The sequence below is a fragment of the Rhinatrema bivittatum genome, chromosome 13, assembly GCF_901001135.1.
Source record: "Rhinatrema bivittatum chromosome 13, aRhiBiv1.1, whole genome shotgun sequence".
NCBI classification, from domain to species: domain Eukaryota; kingdom Metazoa; phylum Chordata; class Amphibia; order Gymnophiona; family Rhinatrematidae; genus Rhinatrema; species Rhinatrema bivittatum.
The window spans coordinates 13,201,195-13,228,194 of NC_042627.1; the positions used below are offsets into that span (position 1 = coordinate 13,201,195).

At 39.7% G+C, this 27,000-nt stretch overlaps 2 protein-coding genes across 4 annotated transcripts in view; one reads left to right on the top strand and one right to left on the bottom strand.

Moving 5' to 3' along the window:
• The window catches only part of PEAK1 (pseudopodium enriched atypical kinase 1), a 232,204-nt gene extending 221,329 nt beyond the window's left edge, over window positions 1–10,875 (bottom strand). The window contains 1 exon segment of the mRNA XM_029575835.1: window positions 10,449–10,875. The gene's annotated coding sequence lies outside the window, so the exon portion shown is untranslated.
• Window positions 10,876–11,356: 481 nt separating this feature from the next.
• Window positions 11,357–27,000, top strand: part of HMG20A (high mobility group 20A) — a 126,245-nt gene continuing 110,601 nt past the window's right edge. The window contains exon 1 of one of the 3 annotated variants that reach the window (XM_029575383.1): window positions 11,357–11,692. In XM_029575383.1, the coding sequence (XP_029431243.1) occupies window positions 11,406–11,692 (287 nt within the window). In that variant the 5' untranslated portion in view covers window positions 11,357–11,405. The remainder of the gene's footprint in view (window positions 11,693–27,000) is intronic. The other 2 variants (XM_029575382.1, XM_029575384.1) reach the window with 2 other exon arrangements.

The following is a 27,000-nucleotide window of genomic DNA, read 5'->3' on the forward strand; positions in this document are numbered from 1 at the left end:
AGAATTAAGAGTCAAACAAGTTGTTTGCTGTCCCTTAATTGCACATACTCTTACCAAGTAATTCAGAATGATCTGAAAATCTCTTAACAGTAGGGCAAAGAAGACCCCCAATGAGGTAACTCATTTTCCTAAAATGTGTCACTTCAAGGCTATCCATTAACATCCCAGTGAAGGATATGACCCATTTGCCGGTTTTGCTAACAGTTTCTCACACTAAGCTGTTTGCAGGTTACATGCTTTTCATTCCTACCGTGAGCTAAAAAAAGATAAAATCCGGAGAGAAGGCAATCCCTGGTGGATTGGTCTAACAAGTAAGGGTTTAGCTCCCCTGGTGGTCAATCATGCCGCTAGTAGACCCACCCCCTTAAAGGCACAGACCAGCAAGAGGAAGCTGCATAGGGGCCAAAGACTTTAGCTACCAACAGTGTTTCTCTTTCTAATGGAGCCCTTGGGGGCTGAAACCCTGCTGCTTTGTTCTTGTGCAGTGGTAGATTTGCTCTGCTCCTGAATCAATCTTTCTGGCAAAGGAAGGCTCAGGGACAATCCTACAAGTCACTCTGTTGGCAAGCTTCTAAAGATGGATTATGCAGACTCTCTGAGCAGCAACAAAAGTCAAGCATAACTGCATAAAGAATGCAACGTTTGTGGGAATGAGAAGGAAGAAGTATAAATAGTTTTTACTTAATATTCATTTCAACAGCATTACTGGACATACACAGCACTGTACAACAATGATAAGTATTCAGATACAATAAGTCCTTGCCCTAAAGAACTTACAAAACTACAAAACAAATCTGGATTTTTGAAGCAAGTTATGGACCTGAAGAATAAACCATTCCAAAGTCAGTCTAATAAAAAACCTAACTGCCATTAACAAATGAAGACTTAAAATTTGAGCCATAAGAACATAAGATTTCCCATACTGGGTCAGATCAAAGGTCCCATCAATGCAGTATTCTGTTTCCAACAACGGCCCTGCCAGGTCACAATTACCTGGCAGGATCCCAAGGGGTCGATAGAGTCCAAGCAGTGGATTTCCTCAAGGCCACCTTAAAAATAAATTTATGGACTCACCCCCCCCAAAGAACTTCTTCAAACATTTTTTAAACCAGTTACACTGACAACTTTTACATCATCATCTGGCAATGAAGTCCAGAGCTTAGTTATACATTGAATAAAAAATAATAATTTTCTGTTTTAAAATATACTACCTAGAAATTTCAATGCATATCCCCTAGTCTTTGTGATTTCTGAAAGAGTAAAAAACAATTGATTTGCATTTATATGTTCCACTCCACTCATTTTACAGACCTCTATCATATCTCCCCTCAGCCATCTCTTTTCCAAGCTGAAGAGTCCTAACCTCTTTAGCCTTTCCTTATAGAGGAATCGTTCCATCTCCTTTATCATTTTGAAAATCCTCCGCAACGTTTCTAACTGTGCTATATATATTTTTATTTTTGGAGACGTGGTGACCTGGAATGCACACAGTACTCAAGGTGCAGTCGCACCATGGAGCAACAAAGGCATTATGATATTCTCTATTTTATTCTCCATTACTTTCCAAATAATTCTATTAGTTTCCTTGGCTACCGCCGCACACTGAGCAAAAGATTGCAACATTATTTCCACACTGACGCCTAGATCCTTTTCATGGGTGGGGACTCCTAATGTGGAATCTTGCATTGTGTAGCTATAAATTTGGGTTGTTTTTCCTTTCATGCACCATTTAGCACTTGTCCACATTAAATATCATCTGCCTTTCGAATGCTCAGTCTTGCAAGGTCCTTTTGTGATTTGCCAACTTTGAATGAATTTGTATTATCTGCAAATTTGAGCACCTCACTTGTAGCTCCCATTTCTAAATACGTTAAAAAGGAGTGGCCCCAGCACAGATTCCTGGGATACTCCATTATTCACTTTTCTCCATTAAGAACATTGATCGCTTAGAAAACGGATAGTAAGGCTATTTTACAACCAGTTTCCAATTAACATTAACACAGCCTCCTATCCCATGATTTTTTAAATTACCTCTGGAGTCTCTCATGAGGTACTTTGTCAAACACTTTTTGAAAATCCAGAGAGACTATATCAACTGGCTCAATTTCATTTACTATGAAAAAGCAAATAAGCAAATTAATCAAAACAGGATACTCCGAGCTGAGAATATTACATCGGCTGAAACCTTTACTAACAATACAGGATTTCTACACTCTCTTACAAACTAATATTTCCAAACTTAGACTACCGCAACAAACGCAAGTAAGAGAACAAATGTTTTCCATAGCGGGTCCCAAGTTATGGAACTGTCTTCCAGAGTCATTACATCAAATAAAAGAAATAAAGAGCTTCAAGTGTGAGCTATAAACATGGTGCTTTAGAAATGATTCACTTCCGCCCATGACATTAGGGGGTCTATTTCCCGAGACACCTGTTGCCTTCTGGTTCCTCCCTGATGGTTGATGTAGGCCACTGTTGTGGCGTTGTCCGACATTACTCTGACCGCTTTGCCTCGGAGTCTGTGACCGAACCTTAGGCAGGCTAGTCTGACTGCCCAGGCTTCTAGGTGATTGATATTCCATCCCGACTCTTCTTTGTTCCATTTCCCATGGGTGGTTAGCTCCTGGCAGTGTGCTCCCCATCCTCGTAGGCTGGCATCCGTGGAACTCCTGGGCCTGGCAACTACCGCGAGGGAGGTCGTCCCGGGGCCTGCTGTGGGACCATGGAGGTGAGCAGGTCCGTGCGCAGGACGGCCGCGGGTGGGGCGCATAACAAATATATATGGATATGAACGAGAATATGCATTGTGTTCTGTTGACCTAGAATATGAAAGCTGACAAAGTTTGTGAATGTCGACCAAGAATTTTAATGCTGACTTTGTAAGCCATTGTGATCTTCTTTTGGAACGACGGTATATAAAAAGCCTAAACAAAAACACTTGTTTATTCATGGCTTCAAAAAAACAAATGTAGCTACTGACAAGGCAAGACTTCTTGGCTAAATCCATGCTGGCTTTGCCCCATTATATTCTTTATGATATAGTAGATCCTATTATTTTGCCTGGCATCAATGTTGGGTTCACCGATCTCTAGTTTGCTGATCATCCCTGAACCCTTTTCAAAAACTGGCCACTCTCCAATCAACAGATACTGAGGCTGACTTTAATGATAGTTTACAAATTAATAGTAGATCTGCAATTTCATTTTTCAGTTCTTTCAGCACGCTGGGATGTATACCATCTGGTCCAGGTGATTTGTTAATCTTTAGTTTATCAATTTGCCCTATTACATCTTCCAGATTCACTGCAATGTGTTTCAGTTCCTCTGAATCATCATCTTTAAACATTTTTGGCATAGTTATGTGCCTTACATTTTTCTAAGGCAAAGAATTAATTTACCTCTGCACTAGGGCCTTGTCCTCTCTTACTGCCCCTTTCATCATTCAACCATCTAATGGTCCAACTGACTCTCCCTCACAGGCTTTTTGCTTCAATGTACCTGAAAGTTTTTATTAAGAGTTTTTGCTTCCACAGCCAGCTTCTTTTCAATTCATTCGTTGCCTTCCTTATCAAAGCTTTGCATCTAACTTGTTAGTGCTTATGCTGTTTCCTATCATTTAAAAGATGTTCTTTCGGCTAAAATAGCCTCTCACACTGTATGTTTTTACCATGCCAGCAGTCATTTGGCCTTGCTTTCACATTTTTTAATGCATGGAATACATCTGGTCTAGGCTTCCAAGATGGCATTTTTAAAGCAACGTCCATGCCTGATGTAAACACAACCTTTGCAGCTTCTCCTGTAAGTTTTTTCCTAACCATTTTCCTCATTTTATCGGGGTCTCCCTTTCGAAAGTGAAATGCTATAGCAATATATTTCCTTAGTGTCCTCCTTCCACTTAACAAATCAAATATGATCATGTTGTGATCACTATTGCCAAGTGGCCCCAACAGAGTTACCGTTAACTTGTGCACCAAATTCTGTGTTCCACCGAGGATTAAGTGTAAAATAGCGGCCCTTCATTTCAGTTCTGGTACCAGCTGCTCCATCAAGCAGCTATTTATTTCATCTAAAAATTTTACCTACTTAGCATATCCTGATGAGACATATACCCAATCAGTATTGAAGTAATTGAACTAACTCGTTATTAGTGTACTGCTAAATTTTGTTTGACAATGAAATGCTAACAGAAAGGTAAACTGTTTATTCGGGCCAGGTGAACAGTAGTACACCCCCCACTGATTGTCTATTCCCTTTTCACATGTAATTTCTATCCATCAAGATTCTAGAGTGCATTTTGTTTCCTGCAGAATTTTTATCCTGTTTGATTATGCCCTCCTTAACATATAGCACCACCCCCTCCACCAATTTGATCCAACCCATCACTGCAATATAATTTGTACCTTGATATCAGTTTCCCCCATTGGTTATCTTCTTCCACCAGGTCTCCCAGATGCCAGTTATTTTTCTCTCTTCATTCAATGCTATATTTTCTAACGTTCTTATCTTTAACAAAATAAATAATTCTAGCATTTTTATACAGACATTTCAAAGTATGTTTGTTTGAATTAACCTGCTTATCAGTTGATAGGGGTAATATAGAATCATTCAGCTAAGTCTGCTCTTTACTTAAAGGCACCTGGTACTTTATTATTTATTGCAACCGCTATATCAGGATTCCCTAGCTTCCCTGTCTTGTTAGTATTCTTCAAAGATACATTATTTCGAACCATGTGCTCCTTGTTTTATCCAATCATCTAGATTGGGGTGGGTAAACCTTTTTGTGCTGGGGCCACATTACAAGTTATTTAGTGCAATGAGGGCTGGAGGGTGGAGCGTGGCAAGGCAGGTCCTCAACACATCAAATTTGTAAAACTTGTTGCAAGCATTTTAGTATCCAGTAGGCTTAAGTGTCATCATTTCTAGCACCGAAGGCGGCCCTTCAATACGGATCCCCTGTTTCTACCAAAACCAGAAAAACCTTCACCCCAACTAACATACCACCTAACCTTAATCACAAATGCAGGCCATAAGTATAAACAGTAAGATGCAGACAAAAATCTGGACTGAAAACCACTAAAAGCCAGACTCAAATGCAGTGCAAGAAATTAAAAACAGAAATATCAATTACAACAGTGAGGAAACCACAGTAACAGAAAGCATATTTCAAAACAGATGACAAATAGAACCCCACCCAATAAGAAGAATAAGGATAGAAAAACTTTAAAAACTTTTCCCCAAACTCAAATATTTCAAAAACAGCAAACACCCAATAATTAAAACTAATAAGGATTTAAAAAAAAAAAAAAAAAAAAAAAAAAAGTCCCCCTCCCCCATACTTGGAAACTTTTCATTTCCAGTCAACCTGAGATTGTAGACACTATCACAGGCACGAGCACACGCACGCAAGCAGGCACCCAATCTCTCTCTCAGGCGTGCACGCACACATGTGCACACATGCGTGCTCCCAATCTCTGTCTTACAGGCAACACTCCCAGACACACAACTGTACCTCTGCTCATTCTTCAGCCCACCACCCAATCTCTTTTCTTCTCTCCAGCAGGCACCGCAGCTGCGTATCCTCTCTCCTCCTTCGGCCCCACTATCCCGGGCTTGTCGAGTTTTTTTTTTCTTCATTTTTGGCCCCTCTGGCCTTGGCACCAGTGGGTGCTGCTGCCACTGCATGTTTTCTTCTTTTTTTTCAGCCTGGACTCCGGCAGGCACCACTGCCACCATCGCTGTCTTCTCGCTGGCGGGAATCCCACCAGCGCCAACGGCTGGGGTCCCTTTTCACTGTCAGGGGGTGGAATCTCCACCAGCACTGAACAGAGTCTCTCCTCACTGGTGGGGAGGGGGGGGGGGGAGAAGAATCACTGCCAGTATGCCAACAAATGGGGCCTCCCCTAGCCACCCACTGATGTTCTAACCTCCCTGCTTAAGCATCAAAGGCGATAACTTGGCCTTTGATGTCGTCGGGCCGCACATGGAGTGTCCCCAAGTGATAGGCAGGCCGGATTAAAACCCTAAGGGATGGATTTGGCCCATGAACTGTAGTTTGCCCACCACTAATCTAGATTAAAAGTGGTTCTATCTCCTTGTTAAAAGGTTAATGCCAGCAGCCTGGTTACACCCTGGTTAAGTTGGAGCCCATTCTTTCTGAAAAGGTCAGCCCCACACACACAAAATTGAGATTGCGGAACTTTATTTGCCACTGGGTCCTGCGCATGAAATGGAGAGCTTTCTAAGGATTCTACCTTTAAGGTTCTGGATTTCAACTTTCTACCTAAAATCCTAAAATGTGGCTTCCAGAGCTTCCCTTCTATAATCACTGGTACCCACCTGCTCAAAGACAGAATTTTAGAACATGCTGGGTAGGAGCCAGCTCTCTGGGTGACTAGAAGTCCTCCACCTTTGCACCAGGCAGGCAAGCAATACTCACATCCACCTGGCCACCCAGTTATACTTCATATATCCTAACCAAACAGAAACCTAGAATTACCTACCTACCCATTTTACAAAACTGACCTCCCTTCACTGTGACATTTACTCTACTATTGACACTAACTACCCTCTGCAAATATTTCACGACCCTCCTTATAACCAACTTGGTAATACATTATAAACCAAACTGTAAGCATAGCTTGAAGTCCACTCTATAATGCTAACTTTTGTAGTGACGTTGTAAGAGTAACCTGCTGTGATGCTGTAACACACTTTGTTTATATTATGCCTTTCCAGCCGAAGAGATCAAACAACAATAATGATGATTCTAAGAGGGTACCTGAAGCAATGGGAGTCAAAATGACTTGCCCAAAGTCTAGAGCAGTGCTACTCAACCAGAGGCTCTTCAGTCATGCAGCCCTCTCTGCACCTCTTTTGCATCACAAAACAAAATTCAATAATAACTTAAGTTTTCAAGTTAAAAGAATATTTAACCGTACCAAAGCTCTATCCTCTTAATGATATATGAATTGCCATGCTGGGTCAGACCAAGGTCCATCGAGCCCAACATCCTGTCTCTGACAGTGGTCAACCCAATTTGAAAGTACCAGGCAGATCCCATAAAATATCTAATTCCTGTTACTCACTCCTAGGGATAGCAATAGCTTTCTTTAGTCTGCCTGGCAAATATTATGGACTTTTCCTCCAGGAACTTGTCCAAACCTCTTTTAAATCCCTTTAAGCTAGTTACCTAGATCACATTCTCTGGCAACAGATTCCACAGCTTGATGGTGCTGGGAGTGAAAACAAGCTTTATATGATTTGTTTCAAATCTGCTAGTTGTTAGTTTCATAGAGCATCCCCTTGTTTTATTATTTGAAAGGGTAAATAACAGTTCTTTATTTAAAAAATCATGAGTGGTGTGGGGGTGGATAAACTATCATGAGCACTCTCAGCCATCTCTTTTCCAAGCTGAAGAGCCCTAGCCTGTGTATCTTCTCAAAGGGAAGTTGTTCCATCCCCTATATCATTTTGTCATCCTCTTCTACATCTTTTCTAGGTCCACTGTGTCCGTCTTCAGATGGGGCAATCAGAACTGCACACAGTACTCAAGGTGCACTCGCGCCATGGCATAATACAGAGGCAACATGATAAAGAATAAAATGAAAACTATTCCTTTTCAAATCATTCCCAACATTATATTTGCTTTTTTGACCACAGACATGCATCGAGCTGAGGATTTCAATGTACTGCCCACATGGAATCCAAGGTACTTTTCAAGGGTTGTAACTTCCAATACAAAACCCAGCATTATGTACCTGTAGTTAGGATTATTTTTTTTTTTTATGGGCATTACTTTGCACTTTTCTACATTAAATTTCGTTTGCCATTCAGTTGCTCGGTCTCCTGCTCTCACACCGTCCTTCTGTAGTTCCTCTCTGATGTTTTAACAAATTTGAATAGTTTTGTGTCATTAGAATAATTTGATCACCTCATTTATCGTTCCCTTTCCAGATCCCTGTGGTACTCCAATTGGAAAGCTAACCATTTAGCCCTACCCTGCGTTTCCAAGCCACAACAGAACACTGCCTTCTACCCCATGACTTTGTAATTTTACTCTATCTTGCTATGAAGTAAAATCATTAAACAAGTTAATACATAAACACACAAACAATAAAAAAAAACCCATTAAAAAAAATGACATAACCAAAATAAATCAGTTTTAATGATTTAAGACTTTCACACTTACTAGCCAATCTGCGCTCTCTAAAATTTCCTGAGGAGTCTCTCATGGGAAACGTTATTAAATACTTTTTGAACATCTAAATTCAAATCAACCAGCTACATGTTTGTTTATTTCTTTATAAGAACATAAAGAGTCAGAGTGAGGATCCATCATTTACATCTTCAAAAGATTCTTGCTTATATGGCACACTGGATGACCATAGCTGAGCTTCACTTGGAGCAGATGTATTAAGCATTTTTCCCCAGAGACACAAAAATGGGAAAAACCTATTAGTGCATCCAACTCTTAACTGCTTCCTCTCAAAAGAAGAAAGATCAGATGGGAAAACAGTGTGAAAGTACAGTATCCTTTTTGCTGACTTTACTATTCATACCAGATAAATGGGAATTTAGGCATCCTGTCATATACCATCTTCCAGATGGTTTATGACTGGATAAAATCACATTTGCACAAATCCCACAAACTGATGGAACTAAAACAGAGAAGAATCTTTATAAATATTCTCCAGATATACACTCACTTTTAGGTATCCAATAGACCACCATCAGAAAAATATTTTATGAAATTCATAACAACCTTTTCCTGTTTACAATTTACTATGCTACAGGTCATCTTCAACATGTATTCCACTGAGCTATGGAACAAGAATAGAAAGAGTTGGCAGCGCACAGAATTTACTTAAGTGCTTAGATCATAGGCAAATGGACATTGTAATGTGATGTCCCTATACTCCATATGCATGAATAATTTAGCCCCCTTACCCACAAACTTAAAACAAAGAAACGTGGCAGCAGAAAAAAAAAAGCCATAAGGCCTATCTAGTCTGCACATCCACAGCTCTATTATCTTATTACTCCCTCAGATATCCTTTAGGCTTCTCCCATGCTTTTCTGAATTCAGATACTGTCCTTGTCTCCACCACCTTCACTGAAATACTGTTCCATGTATCCACCACATTCTCTATAAAGAAACATTTCCTTAGATTATTCCTACGATTACCCCCTTTCACCCTCATCTCATAACTTATGATTATAAACTTACTAGGGTTACTGCATAGAACTGTGTACCTTGATAGTATCAAACATAAAATTAATAAATGTTAGTTTACCCTAGGTAAATAGCATTTAAAACAGTGGCACAAAGCTGGCATGCAAAATAAAATAGAATACAATATTAATTCCAAACCCCGATAAAGCAAAATTATATTGGCATGAAACACTTCATTAACATTCAGCATATCCAATGTCAGTTTTCCTGCTTTGGTATATTAGAATAAACATTTCAGCCTTTGCTTGGTACATATGCTTGCTCACATTTGCTTATATACTTTTACCAGAATGCTTTAGAGTCCCAATAAAATCCAGACATTTTATCTACAACACCAATATACCTATCACAAAATTTCAGATTCTGAAAACTGTAATTTGATAATCTAGTTCTGTGACCCTGTGGATTATCCCACAAATAGCAACAGCTAAAGAAATAAATACATGGGTACATAAAACATGTAAAGTATTTACACTAGAGCCACCAGCAGAATGATGCATATGAACTATCTGCATTACAAACCACACTAGATTGATGAACTTAAAGTATCTGCATTAAAATGCAAAGCTAGATCAGTCCATAAAACACATAAAAGTAGCAGCATTTCAGGCATTAGATTGCTGTATGCAATGTAAACATATCAAGTACCTGTTAGTTACAGACTAACTAGCACATAGAAAAAAATTATGTCTATTAGAAGCAGCACTGCACTGTGCATATACTGCACAATCACTGCCTTTGGGCAAAAAGAGAAGATTCAAGCCTGGGTCAGCAACAAGTTTCCTCCCTCTGAAGCTTATCAGAAGCAACAGAATGATTAAAAAAAAAAAAAGGGGGGGGCGCAAGACTAAAATGGTGCCAGCACCAGAACAGAAGGTCAAGTTCAGTTTATTATTAGAAACATAACAAGCAAATTTGAGGATTCCGGTTCAAAAAAAAAAAAAAAAACTGATTGGAAAGTTGATAACCCTTTCTAATCAATTTCAAAACAAACACAAGGTTGCACGCATTCCAAGCTCTAGAAACTCCCCCCCATTCACCCAGAACAACTGAAACCGAGATAGCCCTTTAAAAAGGAGAAATCCCCTCTGTTTTAATTTTTTTTTAAAATGGGACCATTTCGCGCTGTCTCTCTCCATTACTTTTGCAGGGGATTTCGGGCCAAGCACATCCTCCTCCATCATCAACCCACTGGGCTCTGCCCCCTCGCGCCTTACCGGAGGCCAGTGTGGGCGCCGCTGTCCTCAGTGTCGCGTCCTTTTCCGTCCCCTCATTTCGCTCGGCTCTGCTGGAATTCACCGCTTCACTGGCAGCGGTGGTGGTGGAGAAAGGGGGGGCGGGGGGGGGGGGGGTGCGCGGAGAAAGAAGTCCGTCCGAAAATAATAACGGCAGGCAAAATGAAGAAAAAAGTTTCGAACCGGTAACAGAAGAAATGAAAGCCTGAAACTTCCAGAGAGACCTGCTCCCAAGCACCGCCACTCCGACTGACTGCGACCGAGGTGAACGAGGCGCTACCAACTCGGGCACCGAACTTCTCCCTCCTCCGCTCCAACCTCCTACACCACAGCGAGCGCCCGCCCCGCGCGCCGTCCCGAAATGCTGGCTCCGCCTCTCGCGCCCGCCCAGCAACGAGCCAATCGAACCCTTGCACTGAGACCTGCTAAAGAGCGCGCGCATGAAGACTGTTCGCCGATCAATCAAAGAATTCGTCCACCAATCCTGTAGCCCCCCCCCCCCTCCTCAATCCTCGACATTTTCGCGAAATGGGCGGACCCTCGTCTCACTGCCACCATAATTTGCCCCGATTTTTAGTTCTTTTTATTTCCTGCGCGTTGGTAGAAACTGAGATGTTTGCATTGGAAAGTGAGCCGAACCGGCAAAATCAAACAGACTAGGAAGGGAAGCATAAAGGAAGGATATAGTTTATACCCTCCAGTGAGCAAATTGCTGTTCTCCCCCCCCCCCCCCCCCATTTTTCTCCTGGATAAAAAAAAAAAATGTTGATAATGAAAACTACACCTCCCATCATGCAATCGGGGCCAAGTGACGCGTTAGGTCATGTGATGTTACTAATGTGAGGTTCCCCTTGAAATTAATCCTCCATTTGGTTTTTTTTCCCACGAGATGTAAACATCCCCCTATCTCATTAAAAATAATGCAAAAACAATTTTCGGATGCTGTCTCTTGGCGTCGGGATCATTAATACATTTTTTTTTCAAGCGAGGGATTACAGCGCAGGGCTGGAGGTGATATGCCTGGTGGAACAATTAGCTAAGAACGTGCGTGCCGTACGTGTGACGGCACCCGCTGCCGGGGAGCGCAAGTTGCGTAGAGCTCGGGGAGGGCTTATGAGTTGGAGACCCCGGTGGAGCTGTATCCTGCGGCCGCAGGTCAGTGCAAGAGTGCGGGTGGGATATTCGGAGACTCTTACGCGCTTTGGCCGTTCGGGCCTTACTCTTTTGTAAGTCCCAGGAGTGTTGAGCACGTTGGGGACGGGCGTCTGGCGCTGCAGGTTTTATAGAAGCACCGGAACCCCTGACAAAAAAAAAAAAAAAAGCCTTTGTATGGCTTATAATGCAGTTTTGGAGGGATTTCTGTTGGTTTGTTTAAGTTTAAAAAAAATGCCTATAAATCGCTTTTATAAAGTAAAATAAAGAACACTTAATAAGCTACAACTTGGGGATGTGCTGAAAAATTGCCCTACCAACCCCATGCCTATTATCCAGCATAGAAGATATATCGGATCGTAGTTGGGTATCGTCATAATAAGTTGCTGAATATTGAGAGAAAATGGCAGTAGAATCAATATTATCCAGTAAAACCCACCTTTGCAAAAATTCACAGGCATTATAAACAAAGTTTGTGGTGGGATGTTGCCGTGGGCGAATCATGTGGTAATGCTGGTAGTGGTAGATTATACAGTTGTCTATGAACTAGATGTACTGAAGGGGTTTTCTTACTTTGTGTCTATGGGAAAAACATATTTGACCTATAAAAATGTACAGAGAGATGGTGAGCACTCCAGATAGTCCCTTTGTTAGAAGTGTATGTTATGATCTATTTAGAAAAATCAAGTGTTGTTATTAGAAAGCCTCAGGTCAAGGCTTTGTTTATAATATACTGCCCATAGGGCATTGCTGCCACCTTTGTTTTTACCAGCTGAATGTAAACAGGAAAAAAAGAGGCGTGCACCCACTACCAGGAAGATATCAAATGTATGTATTTAGCCATTTTATATACAGTGGTTCTAAGTGAAGATCACAACGGTTTACATCATGACACAAATATCATAGGTAGACCGTTCCATGGACTACATCTGAGGTTTAGCCAGTAGTGCTCTGTAATGTTGAGGTTCTGGATTAATTGGTTGGGTCATTCAGGTCTAGGTGTGTCCCAATCAGGCCCTGGAAATGAAGATGGTTGCTACTACAGTGGCTGCTCCTGCTAGCCAATCAAAAACACTGAGAAGGGGCTTTAGAAGAAGGAACCCTTTGGGCTAATGAGATGCCTGGCTACCCAAGCTCTACTGTCTGGGGGAATGGTGGGAATAACAAGTTATGAAAGGGACTGAGTAAAATTACACAATTGAAAAGTGGAATTTTATTAGAAAATTTGGATCAATTTATATTTAAAATAGTTTGCCTAACAACCCACATAAATATGGAATCCCAGTACATGTTTGAGAGGCTAGGAAATGTTCTACAAGGCAAATGTTGTTACTTCTGTGGTTGCTTCTTCAGGCAGTTTGTATACATGAAACTGAACGGGAAAAGATGATTATACAAGATGAGGATCCTTTTTTTTTTTTTGCTCTTATCTACAAGCAGGGCTCAATTAACCATGACATGGGTAACATCATCTAACAGCGCCGAATGGACCCTTTTTCCCTAGCTCATACAGCTTTTGCTTCACCAAGCATGCACAGGAGTTCCCTCTCGTGCATTCTGCCTTGTGAACCCCTTAGTCTTTTTGTGTGAGCCTCTGCATGAATGTGTACTGTCTCTCTCTAATCTGTTTGGTACTTTTTAGTTTCTTTGCTTTTTTAAACGTGGTTCGAGTTGCCTCACTGGCTCTGCAGCTCCTCAACAGCGCTTTTGAATACTAACAAAGTGCTGAATATCTGGCTTCACAGATTCCATGTGTTGCGAAAAGATGTCCTTCTCTGATGGCCACAATATTTGTTACAAATGACTGGGGTTAGACCACAACACAGCTAACTGCTATGGCTATGGGTGGATGTCACTGAGGACCCAGAGAAACAGGGCTTGGAACATGGAAAAACTTTGCAGGCTGGAGAAAAGACAGAGTCCTGTCTCCTTTCAGAGTGGGCCTCCTCAGGCTCCTATGCAGAGTTGGACAGGTGCTCCTTGAGTATAGTTTCCCATTCTGTGATTCCAGTTCTAGGATTAAACAAGGGTCTGTGAGCACTTCACTAACCCTGTTGGACTCATCAACATATAAGAGAAATGCCATACATCAGACTTAAGATCGGATCAATCCTGTTGACATATCCAGCACCACTGATGTGCCAGCCCTCAGGTCCTGCATGTATATCAATGTATTGGACCTTGATTCAGCTATTCATTCAGTTGATGCATCCAGCCTCAGAATCATTGATGTTCTTGCCCTGGTCCAGTTGGAGCACCAGTTCCTAGCTCCATTGGTGCATTCAAAGCAAGAAAGATCAGTGAAGGGCTCTACGGGTGATTCGTTGCACTTTCCTCCCGTCATCATGATGTCCTTGTTTTTGTCCCATTTCCCTTGATCAAGAACTTCATTTGGAGATACCAGATCTGATATGCTGTATAGTGTCTTTGGTCTCTGAGCATCCACCAGTCCAATTGATCCAGTAAGGGGTACCCACCTGGAATCTATTAGGAGCTTAACAAGAGAATAATCCTATACTAGTCTCAGAAGAGGATGCTTCTTCCCAACTTCAGAGGACACAGCAACCCACAGACCAAGCAACCAAACGGGTGAAGACTTTCTTTGCTTCACTGAGAGCAAGTGACAAAGGGCTCCCTTCAACATCTCCTGTCCAGAGTGGTGGATTTGTTTCCTTAAGGAGGAGTCTTTCTTGCCTCCACGCCTTAGGAGCACACATCAGAAGTCACAGTGGTGAGGTCTTGCCTCCAACTACACCACTGTCTGGAACGTGCCCTGGGATATTCCTCTCCGAGGCCCTGCCCTTATTGCCTTCATCGTCGTAAGTACATAAGATTTGTCATACTGGGTCAGACATAATATCCTGTTTCCAACAATTGCCACTCCAGGACACAGATCACAAGTACCTGTCAGGATCCTAAGGGGTAGATAGATTCCATGCTGCTTATCCCAGGGTTGATAAGTGGAATTCTGGAATTCCACCTTAATAATGGTTTATGGACTTTTCCTTCAGGAGCTTGCCTAAGCTTTCTTTTTAAATGCAGCTATGCTAATAACTTTCCCTATATACATCGCCTTGCACTTATCCACATTAAATTTCATCTGCCATTTCGATGCCCAATCTTCCAGTCTCACAAGGTCTTCCTGCAAATTATCACATGTATATTTATAAATGATCTGGAAAGAAATACGACGAGTGAGATAATCAAATTTGCAGATGATACAAAATTGTTCAGAGTAGTTTATTTTTTATTTATTTAACAGCATTACGAGTACACGTCCCACACGTGTACTCGATCAGCAAATAAAGTACTGTTGACCATTCCTTCAGTGAAAACAGCAAGACTAACCCAAGTGAGAGAAAGGGCCTTGTCATTAGCTGGCCCCACACTTTGGAACACAATGCCAACAGAGATCAGATTACAAAGAGATCTCAAAACATTCAAGAAAAGTTTAAAAACATGGCTTTTTAAACAAGCATTCTATAAAGAGATGGGAAATTAGAAAACATTCAGGAAGAGGCAGAAGAGCACCGATACACAACAATTAGTAACATGCAGTAGAGGGATCTATGAACTCTACATCACTGTAAACATATTTGTAACACTATGAATAGTGAATTTTACCCGTAAACAGTACCTTCCTGGTACACCCGGTCATGACCTACTTCACTAAACAATTATTTGTCTTTAATGATTTATTGTAACTGAACATTTGACAGCACCTGTTAGAATGTACGATAGATTAATGTGGGGCAATTGTACTATGTGCCAACTTGTAAATCGTTGCGATGGTAGATAACTTAGCGACGGTATAGAAAAGATTTTAAATAAATATATACTGATAGCCGTTTTCACATCGTACCGGTTTACAGATAACAGGTAGAAGGCCAGTGGAAGGAGCTCATCCTTTACACAGAACGCTTAAAATAGTAAACATTGGTTAATTGTTTGGAGAATAAATAGTATAACATAAATAGCGAGTAAATAAATACACAGTAGTTAATTCGAAGTAAAATTAGAAATGGTAAAGTCCAGTAATATGGAGATATAGAATTGTTCAGGTTTGGAAAAGTAAAACTGAGGGTTAAGGAAAGGACTGAGGGAGTTGAAAGGTGGGCAGTAAAAGAGGAGGGGAGAAGATAAGAATAGTTAAATCACAAGCAGATTGTGATAAATTGCAGGAAGACCTTGTGAGACTGGAAGATTGGGCATCCAAATGGCAGATGGAATTTAATGTGGATAAGTGCAAGGTGATGTATATAGGGAAAAATAACCCTTGCTATAGTAACATGGGATAGACTTAGTTTTTGGGTACTTGCCAGGTTCTTATGGCCTGGATTAGCCACGGAGACAGGATGCTGGGCTTGATGGACCATTGCTCTGACTCAGTATGGCATGTCCTTATATCACCTCAATTCTTCATTTCCATTCTCAAGCCAGCATGAATCCTCTGAATTTGTCCCATGCCCTTTTGAATTCCATTGCTGTTCATTTCTTCACACCTCTTCTGGGAAGGCATTCCATACATCCACTACCCTTTCTGTAAAAAAAAAAAAAAAAAAAAAAAATATTTCCTGACATTGTTCATGACCTCTAATTTTACAGATTCCTTTCCATCGGAAGAGATTTGTGTTTTACACATCATTAATTCCTTTCAGGTATTTGAAGGTCTGTATCATATCTCCCCTGACTCTCCTGTCTCCCGGGGTATACATATTAAGATCCTTCAGTCTCTTCTCGTATGGCTTTCTGTACAGACCCCACTCCAGTTTGGTTGTCTTTCTCAGGACTGCTTCCATTCTGTCCTCTATTATACAACTGGCATGCACTAAATATATTTATGAATTCAGCTCTCGTTTCGAAAACTCATATCCATCATCTTCTTTAGAGAATTCCTATGTAGGTCAATGAAACACTTCACAACTTGCAAAGAATTCAGATTTCTCCAGAACCAATACACCTGTTATTACTCTGGCTTCAGAAGTAACAATATTTTCAAAAAAAGCCAACCAAGTAGTTAAGTAGAGATGATACCTTTACTGGACTAAAACTTTAATCTTAAAACATTTTTTTGAAACTAAAAAAAATGCCAAAGCAATGACCTCAAATAAAGTTCCACAAAAAATGGGAGAGCTAATACCAAATCTACCCTGGCTTTATCAGATTCATTCGTGTCATGGTATAAGAACATAATACATGCCATGCTGGGTTAGACCAATGGTCCATCAACCCAGCATCCTGGCTCCAGCAGGAACTGCCTGGGTTATTTGGAGGGACCCTGCAGATCCTAATAGGCGAGCCCATTCCATGTTGCTCATTCCCAGAAGAGGTGGAGACATCCAAATCTGATTTACGGACCTGTCCTCCATGAACTCACCCAAACTTTTTATTTTTTTTTTTTTTAACTCTGCTATACCAGTATCTTTGACCACATTCTTTGGTAGCAAATTCCATAGTTTACTTATGTGTTGATTGCAAAACACTCTCTTATATTTTGTTTTAAATATGCTACTAGTTTTTCTATCAGTCCTAGTACTATTTGATAGAGCAAATAACCATTTCCTAGAAAATCGATCCACATTGCACATAATTTACAAATCTCTATCTTAGCCACTTCAGTTGCCTTTTCAGGGCTCTTCGGCTTGGAGACTTGTTTAGCCTTCCGTCATAATGGAGCCATATCATCCCCTTAATCATTTTTGTTGTCACTTTCTACACTTTCTAGTTCTGCTATATCATTTTTCACATGTAGTAAAAAAAAAACAATACTTAAGATATGGTTGAACCATGGATAGAAACAGAAGCTTTATTATGTTCCCTGTTCTGTTTTCTGTTCCCTTCTGAATAATTCTTAGCATTTATTTGCTTTTTTGGACCACCACTACACATTGAACTGAAAATGTCAGCATATTGTCCACAGTGATTCCAAGATCCATTTGCTGAGTGGTAATTCCTAAAATGGAATCCAAAATAGGGAAAAATAATCCTAATTTATATGTTCACAATGTGTTTAACTTTGCACTTGTTCACATTAATTTTTATCTACTCCAGCCTGACAATGACCTTCTGCAATTCCTCACAGTCTGTTCATGTTTTAACTTCTATGAAAAAATGTGCCATCTGCAAATTTGATCATTTTGCAAGGTCATTCATGTGTTAAACACTAACCCCAGTACAGATTTCTGAGGCAGCCCCCTATTTATCTCTTTCTACTGGAAAAACTGACTGTTTTAGACCTTCTGTTTCCTATCTGTTAGCCAGTTAATTCACAAACGGACATTTCATCCAATCCCACTGTTTTTTAATTTCATGAAGAGTGTCAAGTGGGATTTTGTCAAATACCTTCTGAAAATCCAGATATACTATAATGACTAGCTCCGCCTTATCCACATGTTTGTTTATACCTTCAAAATAATTCAAGGCATGACTTCCCTTTGCTAAAATTATGTTGGCTCTTTCCCATTAATACAGCAATAGTCAGCAGCAAAAGTGCATACCCAGACTAATGTAGATAAAGACGGTGAAAGGTCTCTCCACTGTATAGTGTCTAAATTGAGGTTTATTATTTAAGAATGTACTAAAGGTGTCACATTGTATAAAGAAGAATCCAAAGATTGCTAGCAGAGATCCTGAACTCCTATACAAGCTGTGTTTCGCCTCAGTGCTGTATCAAGAGGAGAGAGCAACTGTCTACAACGCAAAAGGAGGAACAGTGAAACAAGGCAAAGGAAAAGATCCTATATCTAAACAAAGTATTAAAGAATTTTTTTAAATTTAATTGAATGATTCCATGTGCAATCAAATGGAAACTGTGGGAGGGAGAAAAAAGGGGGAAAAAAAATGGATAAACTGCGTAGCTTGCTGGGCAGACTGGATGGGCTGCTGGTCTTCTTCTGCCGTCACTTCTATGTATTAAAGCAAACTTAAAAATAAGACACGAAAGCAGCAGTAAGTGGATTGTTCTATCTGTAATAAAGAAAGGAGGGAAATAGTTTAAAACGAACAGCCAACAAAAGAAAAATGTATATCTAAAAGGATATAAACCAAGAACTTATGAACACAGGCAAAAAAGCTTCAGCTTGGCAGCTTTGAAAGTAGAGAGCAAAGATACAAAAAAGGGTGACAAATCATGTGATGTCTAGGAACCAAATAAGAGGATGAAAATGGAAGCCAATGGGGAAAAAAAAAACAAACATTGGAAAGAGACCTATCTGGACAAGTTAGATGCATGGCAGCCATTCAATCTCACAATTGGGTATACAGTATTGAGCAAATAAATCCAGCGCCGTACCCAGTACAGTAGAAAAAGCAACATGTTTACTGCCACGGCGGCAGGGGAGGGGGCATAATTCAAGGACAAAAACATTCAAATCAGTTTATAAGATGGTTGGAAAGAGGCAATGAGACACTAAAGGAGCTGTGGAGCGGGAAGTGCGAATATTACTGCAGTGCTCAAAGATACAAGTTTTGATCTTATGCTTGGTTTGGCTGACGTAGAGAAGAGAGCAAAGCCAAGAGATCACGTAAACTACCCCAAAAGAGTTAGTCAATATTGTGTTAAAGGGGATAAGAATGTCCTGACGGTGGATGGGTAAATTCCGAAATAGTTAACGAATAGGTGCAAGTGGCACATGAATCACGTGCTTAGTTCCTTCCAGTGACAGCGAACAATGTCGCAGATGGTTCGTGAATTATGAGAGAAAGGGAGGACATAAATGGGTCAGTCTGTGTCTTGGCATGGTAATAAAAAAAGGTCTCAATTGATAAAAATAGCATGTTTGAAAGCTTTTTTAATCACTCAGGGTGGGTAGCCCTCATGAGAGAACATTTGTGGACATAATATGGACTTTTGATTAAAAAGTCAGCGCGAAATGAACATAGCTAACAAAATAGGAAAAACTGTCCAATAGGTATATTCTGTCTGAGAGATCAAGGGTGAGAACTATTATAGTGGAGAAGAGTATTTTTGTCAATGGGCTTTCTATAAATGGATGTCTGGAAATAATTATTAATAATGGAAATATTAATATCAAAAAATGATAGTGATATGAAAAGTGAAGGTTAATGTCACATGTATTAAGCCAATAAATGAAAAGAAAAAATTGAATAATAGACCCCGTACAAATCATGAAGACATTTGCTATATACCAATACCAGGTAAGAATGAGGGCCCAAAAAGGAGAGTCATAAAGAAAATAGGATTCTAATATTAAACACACACACACAAACAATGTTGGGGGCCATGGTTACCCCATCGCTGTGCCATGTATTTGTTGATAGCATTGGTTCTGGAATCTTAAAAAAATTAGAGTAAGAGCAAGGCGGGTAAGCGAAACCAAAAGAGAGGTTGGAACTCAAAGATCTGAAGAGCGGGATTCCAAAGTGTTGTGAACTAATTCAATAGCTGCTTCCTGAGGATTGTTTGACTAGAGAGATTTAATATCAAGTGTAAAAAGGAGAACGGGAGAAGGAGGAAGATGAATAGTGGAATCGCTCTGATTATGTTGATGAAGTCCTAAGTCAACTTTCTGATACTCACTACTACCTCCCCTTATTCTCCACATTGTAAAGGCTGCATTAGCTGCTAATCACATTACTACCCATGAGGCAACTTTTCTGCTTTGAAAGATATCTGGTTAAACCAGTTTTGTATGTTACCCAAAATACATAAATCTTTAATACCCGCCCCCCCCCCCCCCCCCTGGTTGCCCCATCGTAGTGGGCATCTGATCTCTACTACAACCAATATCCATCTTCATAGACAAATTTCTCAGGTTCCTTCATATGTACAAGATGCTGGTCACATGATTTACTTTCCACTATTCATCTTCCTCCTTTTCCCATTCTCATTATTACACTTGATATTGAGTCTCTAGTCAAAAATTCCTCAGGAAGCAGCTATCGAATTATTTTATTTATTTAACATGTTTTGTATACCAGCTTTCGGTTTCACCATCAGAACGGTTCACATCATATTAGTTAAACAATGAATGATTCATATTAGCTAAACATCTTTGCGTCAAAATAGTCTGCAGAACTTTGGAATCTTCTTCAGATCTTTGAGTTCCGACCTCTTTTCTGGTTTCACTTGCCCACCTTGCTATTCCTCAGATTTTTTTAGATTCCAGAACCAATATTATCAACAAATACATGGCACAGCAATGGGAGGCCATTATGGCCCCTGATATCGCTTGGCTATGTTTCAGCATTTCAATCGTGTTTTCTTTACAACTCTCCTTTTTTGGGCTCTTCATGACTTGGACTGGGTCAGTTATTCAATTTTCTTTTCATTGATTGGCTTAATATATTTGACAATAACCTCCGCTTTTCATATCATTCTTCCATGATCTCATTTTTAGACATTTCCATTATAGTTGCCATACATCCATTTATAGAAAATCCACTGAAAAAAATAAATATTCTTCTCTACTATAATAGTTGTCACACTCAATCTCTCAAGACAGTTTTTCTGACTTCATCTATGTTCATGTCACGCCAACTCTTTATTGAAAGCTCGTATTATGTCCACAAATTTTATCTCATGGTGCTACCCATCCCGAATGATTAAAAAAAGCTTTCAAACTTTTTTTTTTATTAAACGAGACCTTTTCGTACAATGCTAAGATATTAACACAGACAGAGCTGCCTCCCTTTCTCTCATAATTCACAAGCCATCTGTGACATTGTTCGTCGTCACTTGGCAGTAATATCTCCTCTACAGCTTTTTCATAACTCTACTCGTTTTGCATTTAAACCCAGGAGTAATCTCCGTGCCTCCCTGGTCTCATCAAATCTACTTCCTCCACCATCTCAGGATTCTTTTTAGTGTTACTGGTCATAAACCATGCGGGTCATGTGCCACTTGCACCTGTTCATTAACTATTTCAGAATTTTACCCATCCATCTTCAGGATGCTCTTATTCCCTTGAACATGATATTGACACTAGCTCTTTTGGGGTAGTTTGTGAACTCTTGGCCTTGCTGTCCTCTCTAAGTCTGCCAAAGCATGCATAAGATCAAAACTCTTATCTTTCAGCACTGCAGTAATATTCGCACTTCCCGCTTCACAGCTCCTTTAGTGTGTCATTGGCTTCTTTCCAACCATCTTATAACTGATTTGAATTTTTATGCCCCCCTTCCCTCATGGCAGTAAACATGTTGCTTTTCTACTGTACCAGGTACAGTGCTGGATTTATTTACTCAATACTGTATACCCAATCATGAGATTGAATGGCTGGCATGCATGTAACTTGTCATAGTCAGATCGGACTATATCTGAAGACCCAAATTATATACCAAGTGTTTTAATAGGAAGCATCTGTTCATCTAGTCATTTCCAGCTCCACATCTGGAATCTGTTGTTCACAAACATTTGATATGCGAACCAGGTTAATTGGAGTTACCTGGAAAATCAGACCTGCCCACATACCTTGAAGGCTAGAATTGTACACCTCTAATCTAATGCTACTCCTTTATCATATGTATTTTATTTATTTTTTTTTTTTTTGGTGGTAGAGAGGGAACGTGGCACTGTCCTCCTGCATCTTTCAACTTCAGTTTGAACAAGGGATGGGATCTGACACCATGAGCCTTATTGTTATAAGTACTTGAGGACTTTTTTCTCCCATATCATGTCCACTCCCAGTTCATCTCAGCAACAGTCCTCAGGCAGGGTTACATATCCAGCTCCTTCCAGAATCCATCAGGGGCTCTAACACCAGCCACTAGGTGTTACAGCCTCTAGTCAATTGTGAGATGACTATGACGCTCCCTTGAAGGGACCATAAACACGACCCTCACAGCATCTCCAACCTGAGAATCAATCCCAGATGCTTCACATAGCAGTTATATTCATTTTAAATCATGATCTCTGAAAAACAAGCTCTTTATGGTAATAAGAGCCTTAATTAAGTAATTGGTTGTATGGTTAGCTGCAAAGAATTAAAATTAACATGGCCGTTTTCTACAAATATACAATTTGCAGGAGATGCAGTTTTAAAAAGTATTTTCTGTCATTGGAAATGAAGCTTTTTCAGCCGTATGTTCCCTGATGCCTGACAGAAAATAAAATGACCCAAAGCTCAACTGCACCCATCTCTTCCTGACAGCAGCCCAGATCTCTGGCACAGAGCAGTTCAAGCGGAACTGGCAGTAATCCAACAGGCAACTCCAGCAGCAAAACCTGCCTGCCTATTTCCCCCCTCACCCTTCCAGAGCAGCTTCAGTGGCCTGTCTCTCACTTGCAGGGAGCAACAGCTGTGAAAGGTGAAAGCTTGTTCCAAGGTGGTAGGTGTAGAACTGAAAGTGCTGGGAACGTGATTGACAGGCTAGAACTTGTCTCTCTTTGAGTGATCCAAAGTTTACATAAGTGTAAGGCTTACAGTCTTTCTGTTCATAACTGAGAAAAGGGCTGGCTGATATTTACTAGCTTTATGTGTTTATATAATAAAACCTTAAGCTACTGTTGATTAGACAGTTGTTAGCTTGTCTCACTGATTTTTATTGAATTTCTTTAGTTTTTCATACCATTTGTTTTACCAGTAATGTAAGATGTTACCTTCCACTGGCTCAATAAAAAAGTTGATGTAGTACATGACCTCTTGAAGTCATATAAGTCCCTTCTTCAGCTGTGACTGCAAGACTGAAAGAAGTTAGTGTTGACAGCTAGAGATTGCTGCAAGCAGAGGTTGCGACAGTAGAGATCTTCAAAAAGTCATCTCCAAATCTCATGTTAGTTCAGTAAAAAGTGTAACTGCAAGGAGAATGGTGGGAATATGAAACCAATACAAATAAATTACATTTATTATATAAGAAACTAAAAATTTAAATACTAGACATGAAATATTGTAAACCGCAATATGATGTAATAAAAAAGACATAGGTAAAATAGGGTATATGTGGGTTTTGGGGGGTTTTTTTTAATAATTAACTGGGCATGGCCATGTTCAGCAGATCTGTGGGGAATGAGGTAAACCTAATTTATATTTTTAGGAAAATATAACAATCTGACTAGGATGAAATGAGCAAGAAAAACAAATGCTCAGAGGTGCTGTCCAAACAATGCATGGGACTCTCCAAATTGCTGTATCAATACAGGAGAAATTCACACTTCATTCCCATGTCTTGTTATAGAAATCCTTTCATGTTTTATTATACCTGATGGTCCAAAACAATCTTTCCAGGCATAACTTGGTGGCATTCAGTCCACTAGGGAGAAATCCAAGGGTAGTGTCTGTCTCTCTGAAATCTGAATAGCTATAAAAAAGATCCCACAGGTATCTTTTCCACATAAATGAGCTCCAATGTCATGGAGGTCTGCCAGATGTAGCTTCTGTTCTAGCACAAATGCAGAGGACTAGGAACAGTAGCTCTGCTGCAGTGTGGATTCATTGCTTTGGTCAGCCCAACCTACAAAGATTGTACTTTTCTTCAGGACCTATACTAGTATAAAGTTGTAATGAGGTGCTTATATTGGTGAGAGAGAGCTACTTTAGAGAAAATGTCTTATACTTCTATAGCTTAACTAACAGATGGGTCTTCTGGTCATTGACTGGTAGAACTGCTGCCTTTAGGCCAGAAAGTTTGTGGTTCCAATCCCTGCTTTGACATTTTCTCATAGTGGTCTGTGATTGGAACATTTAATTTTATTTATTTTTTTGCTTTGTTTTTTGACCCAGTGATTTCTTCCTGCACTTTTGGGCTTCTAGCTCATTCAGAACCAGAGCTGGAACCTAAGGCTATGAGCCTTCATTTGCAACTACTCAAGAAGTATTTGCCCTATTTGATATCCCTTCTCAACTTTAGGAAGTCATTGCTGCAATAGTCCTTGACCAGGAGTCCTTTCAGAACCCTGCAATCATGGGTGTTCAAATCTGATCACTAGAAGTTACCAATGAACAATGATTAGGACTCCCTGAAGAACTGTGAATGTTTAGAGATCTTTAAATACTGCAATTTCAAGTTAATATATAAGTAGTTTACAAATAAAAATAATAAAGATAAAATCATCAATAAAATAAATCAGTAAAAATCCAGTCTACTATCATAAAAACAAAAAAAAATTCAAGATTCATATAATAAAAGCTAATATTCATAAAAAAGCTTTAGTGAACAAGCATGATGTTAAGTTTCTAGAACATTTTAATCACAAATATAAAAAATAAAAGCAAAATATTAAAATGGTATACGTTAGTACAAACGGTTACAGCCAAAAGAGTGACGAGTGCCGAAATTTGTTACCGGACATCTGAGGTGGCCATATAGGCTTTAACGCTCCTGGTTTATTTGAAATTTCTAAGGGGGTGTTAAGAAGAGGCACATTGTTTCTGGAAAGGAGTTCAGCTGCAGTATTTTGGACTAGTTGTAGGCATCTCATAAGAACCTTTGAACATACCTGTTGTAGAGTATTTCAATAGTCCAAGTGGTTTAAGATGAGGAGTGAATCAGCATTTCCAAATCTTTTTTTACCAAGATATGATTGACGTTGCCATAACACTTAAATGGAAAAACAGGATTGTACTATAGATGAAAACTGCCCCTACATTGATAGCTTAGGGTCCAATCTAATTCCTAATGATGTAACATCTTTTATGGGAATACTAATATTCCCAATCACAACATTCGATCTGCTAACCCATATTGCTTCACATTTTTCTGGATTTAACTTTTTAGTTTGTTCCCGCAACCACATATGAATGGCCTCTAAGCAGTTGTTCAACCTTGATAATCTCTTTGTTTGATCTAAATTTAAATAAGCTACCAACTGATATCATCAGCAAAAATAAAATAACTAATCCACAAACTCTGAATGATTGTAGCCAGTGGAACAAGATGAAGATTAAAACGAATTTTGAGATAACACCAAACACTGAGGGGTTACCACAAAGTAGAGGATTAGATGTAGAAAGATTTTGTCCTACAGTGACCCTGTATACTCTGATAAAAAGGCATACTGTATACTATTTTAGTGCTAACTCCTAGTTCCATTAAATGATGAATAAGCCGGTTGAGGTTCACAATGTCAACAGCTACACTCATATCCAATAAAACAATGAGAGCACAAATTGTAATCTCATTTAATATAGCAAGTTATGTTTCCATGCTAGGTCCTTGTCTAAATCCAGCTTGTCTAGGGTAGAGGGCATTACTATTATCCAAGAAATTAGTTAGTTGTAAAGGCACACTTTTTCTACTACTTTAGAGATGAAAGACAAATTAGAAACTGGTCTATATTTTCCTGCATCATCGAGATTGTTTTCATTTGTTAAAAAAAAAAAGGCTCCATTAAAGTTTCTTTAAATAAAGCAGGAAGAGATCATAACTCCAAAGTATTTTGGACTGTTTCTCGCAAGTAAGGGGTAGGTCCCAATTGCAGATTAACAAATTTTGCTGGAATAGGATGTAAAGATGAAGATTTTTGTTTCGTTAAGTAATTTTTCAATAGGTGCCTCAGTAATTACATTAAAAACTGAGAGTTTACTACCAATCGGCCCAGAAAAGGGATTTTTGCATTCTGAATCATCAAAATAAGTTTGAATAGAAAAGCAGCTGGGGAGGTGAAATTCTTGCTGAATGCTGCCTTCACCATCCGCAGCCCCTACCAACTCAGTGGGCAGAAGGCCTGAGCCAAGAGTCGAGCCCAGTTCCCTCCTCGTACAGTACTGCCACTGATCCACTGGGCTGGCGGAAGTCTTAGATCTATGTATTGTAATTCAGTAAGTAAATTATGAATAAATAATTCTACAATTTAAATATGTATACTTGTGGTCAACCTCTTGTTAGAGAGGAATATATGATGAGCCCCTCTGCTGGTGAGAACTATACAGCTAAGGAATCTTTTAAAGAGTTTTTAATCTATAGGAGGGTTTCTTTTTGGGGTATTAGTAGAGATGCTTCTGAAAGCTTCTAATTTTAGGCCTCCTTAAGATGTTGCCTCAAACTATTACTGTTAATGCTGCAAACAATTAAGGATTTTTCCCCATTTATCTGTGTTCATTGTTAAATTGCATCAGTATTTTACTAACAAGAAAGAAAGAAATAGAAACATGATGGCAGAAAGACCAAACAGCCTATATCTAGTCTGCCCTTCCATACCAACTATTCAGCTTCATAATCCCTACCATTTCCACAGAGATATCTGTATTTATCCCATGCTTTCTTGGATTCAGATCCTGTCCTTGTCTCAATCATCTTCATTGGGAGGTTGTTCCATGCATCCACTACCCTCTCTGTAAAGAAATATTTCCTTTCACCCATCCCATGACCCTTCATTCTAGATCCTCTTTTCTGTTGAAAGAGGCTTGCCTCCTGTATAGAAAACCTTGGAGGTATTTAAATCTTTCTATCATAGCTCCCCTATCCAGCCTTTCTTCTAGAGTACACA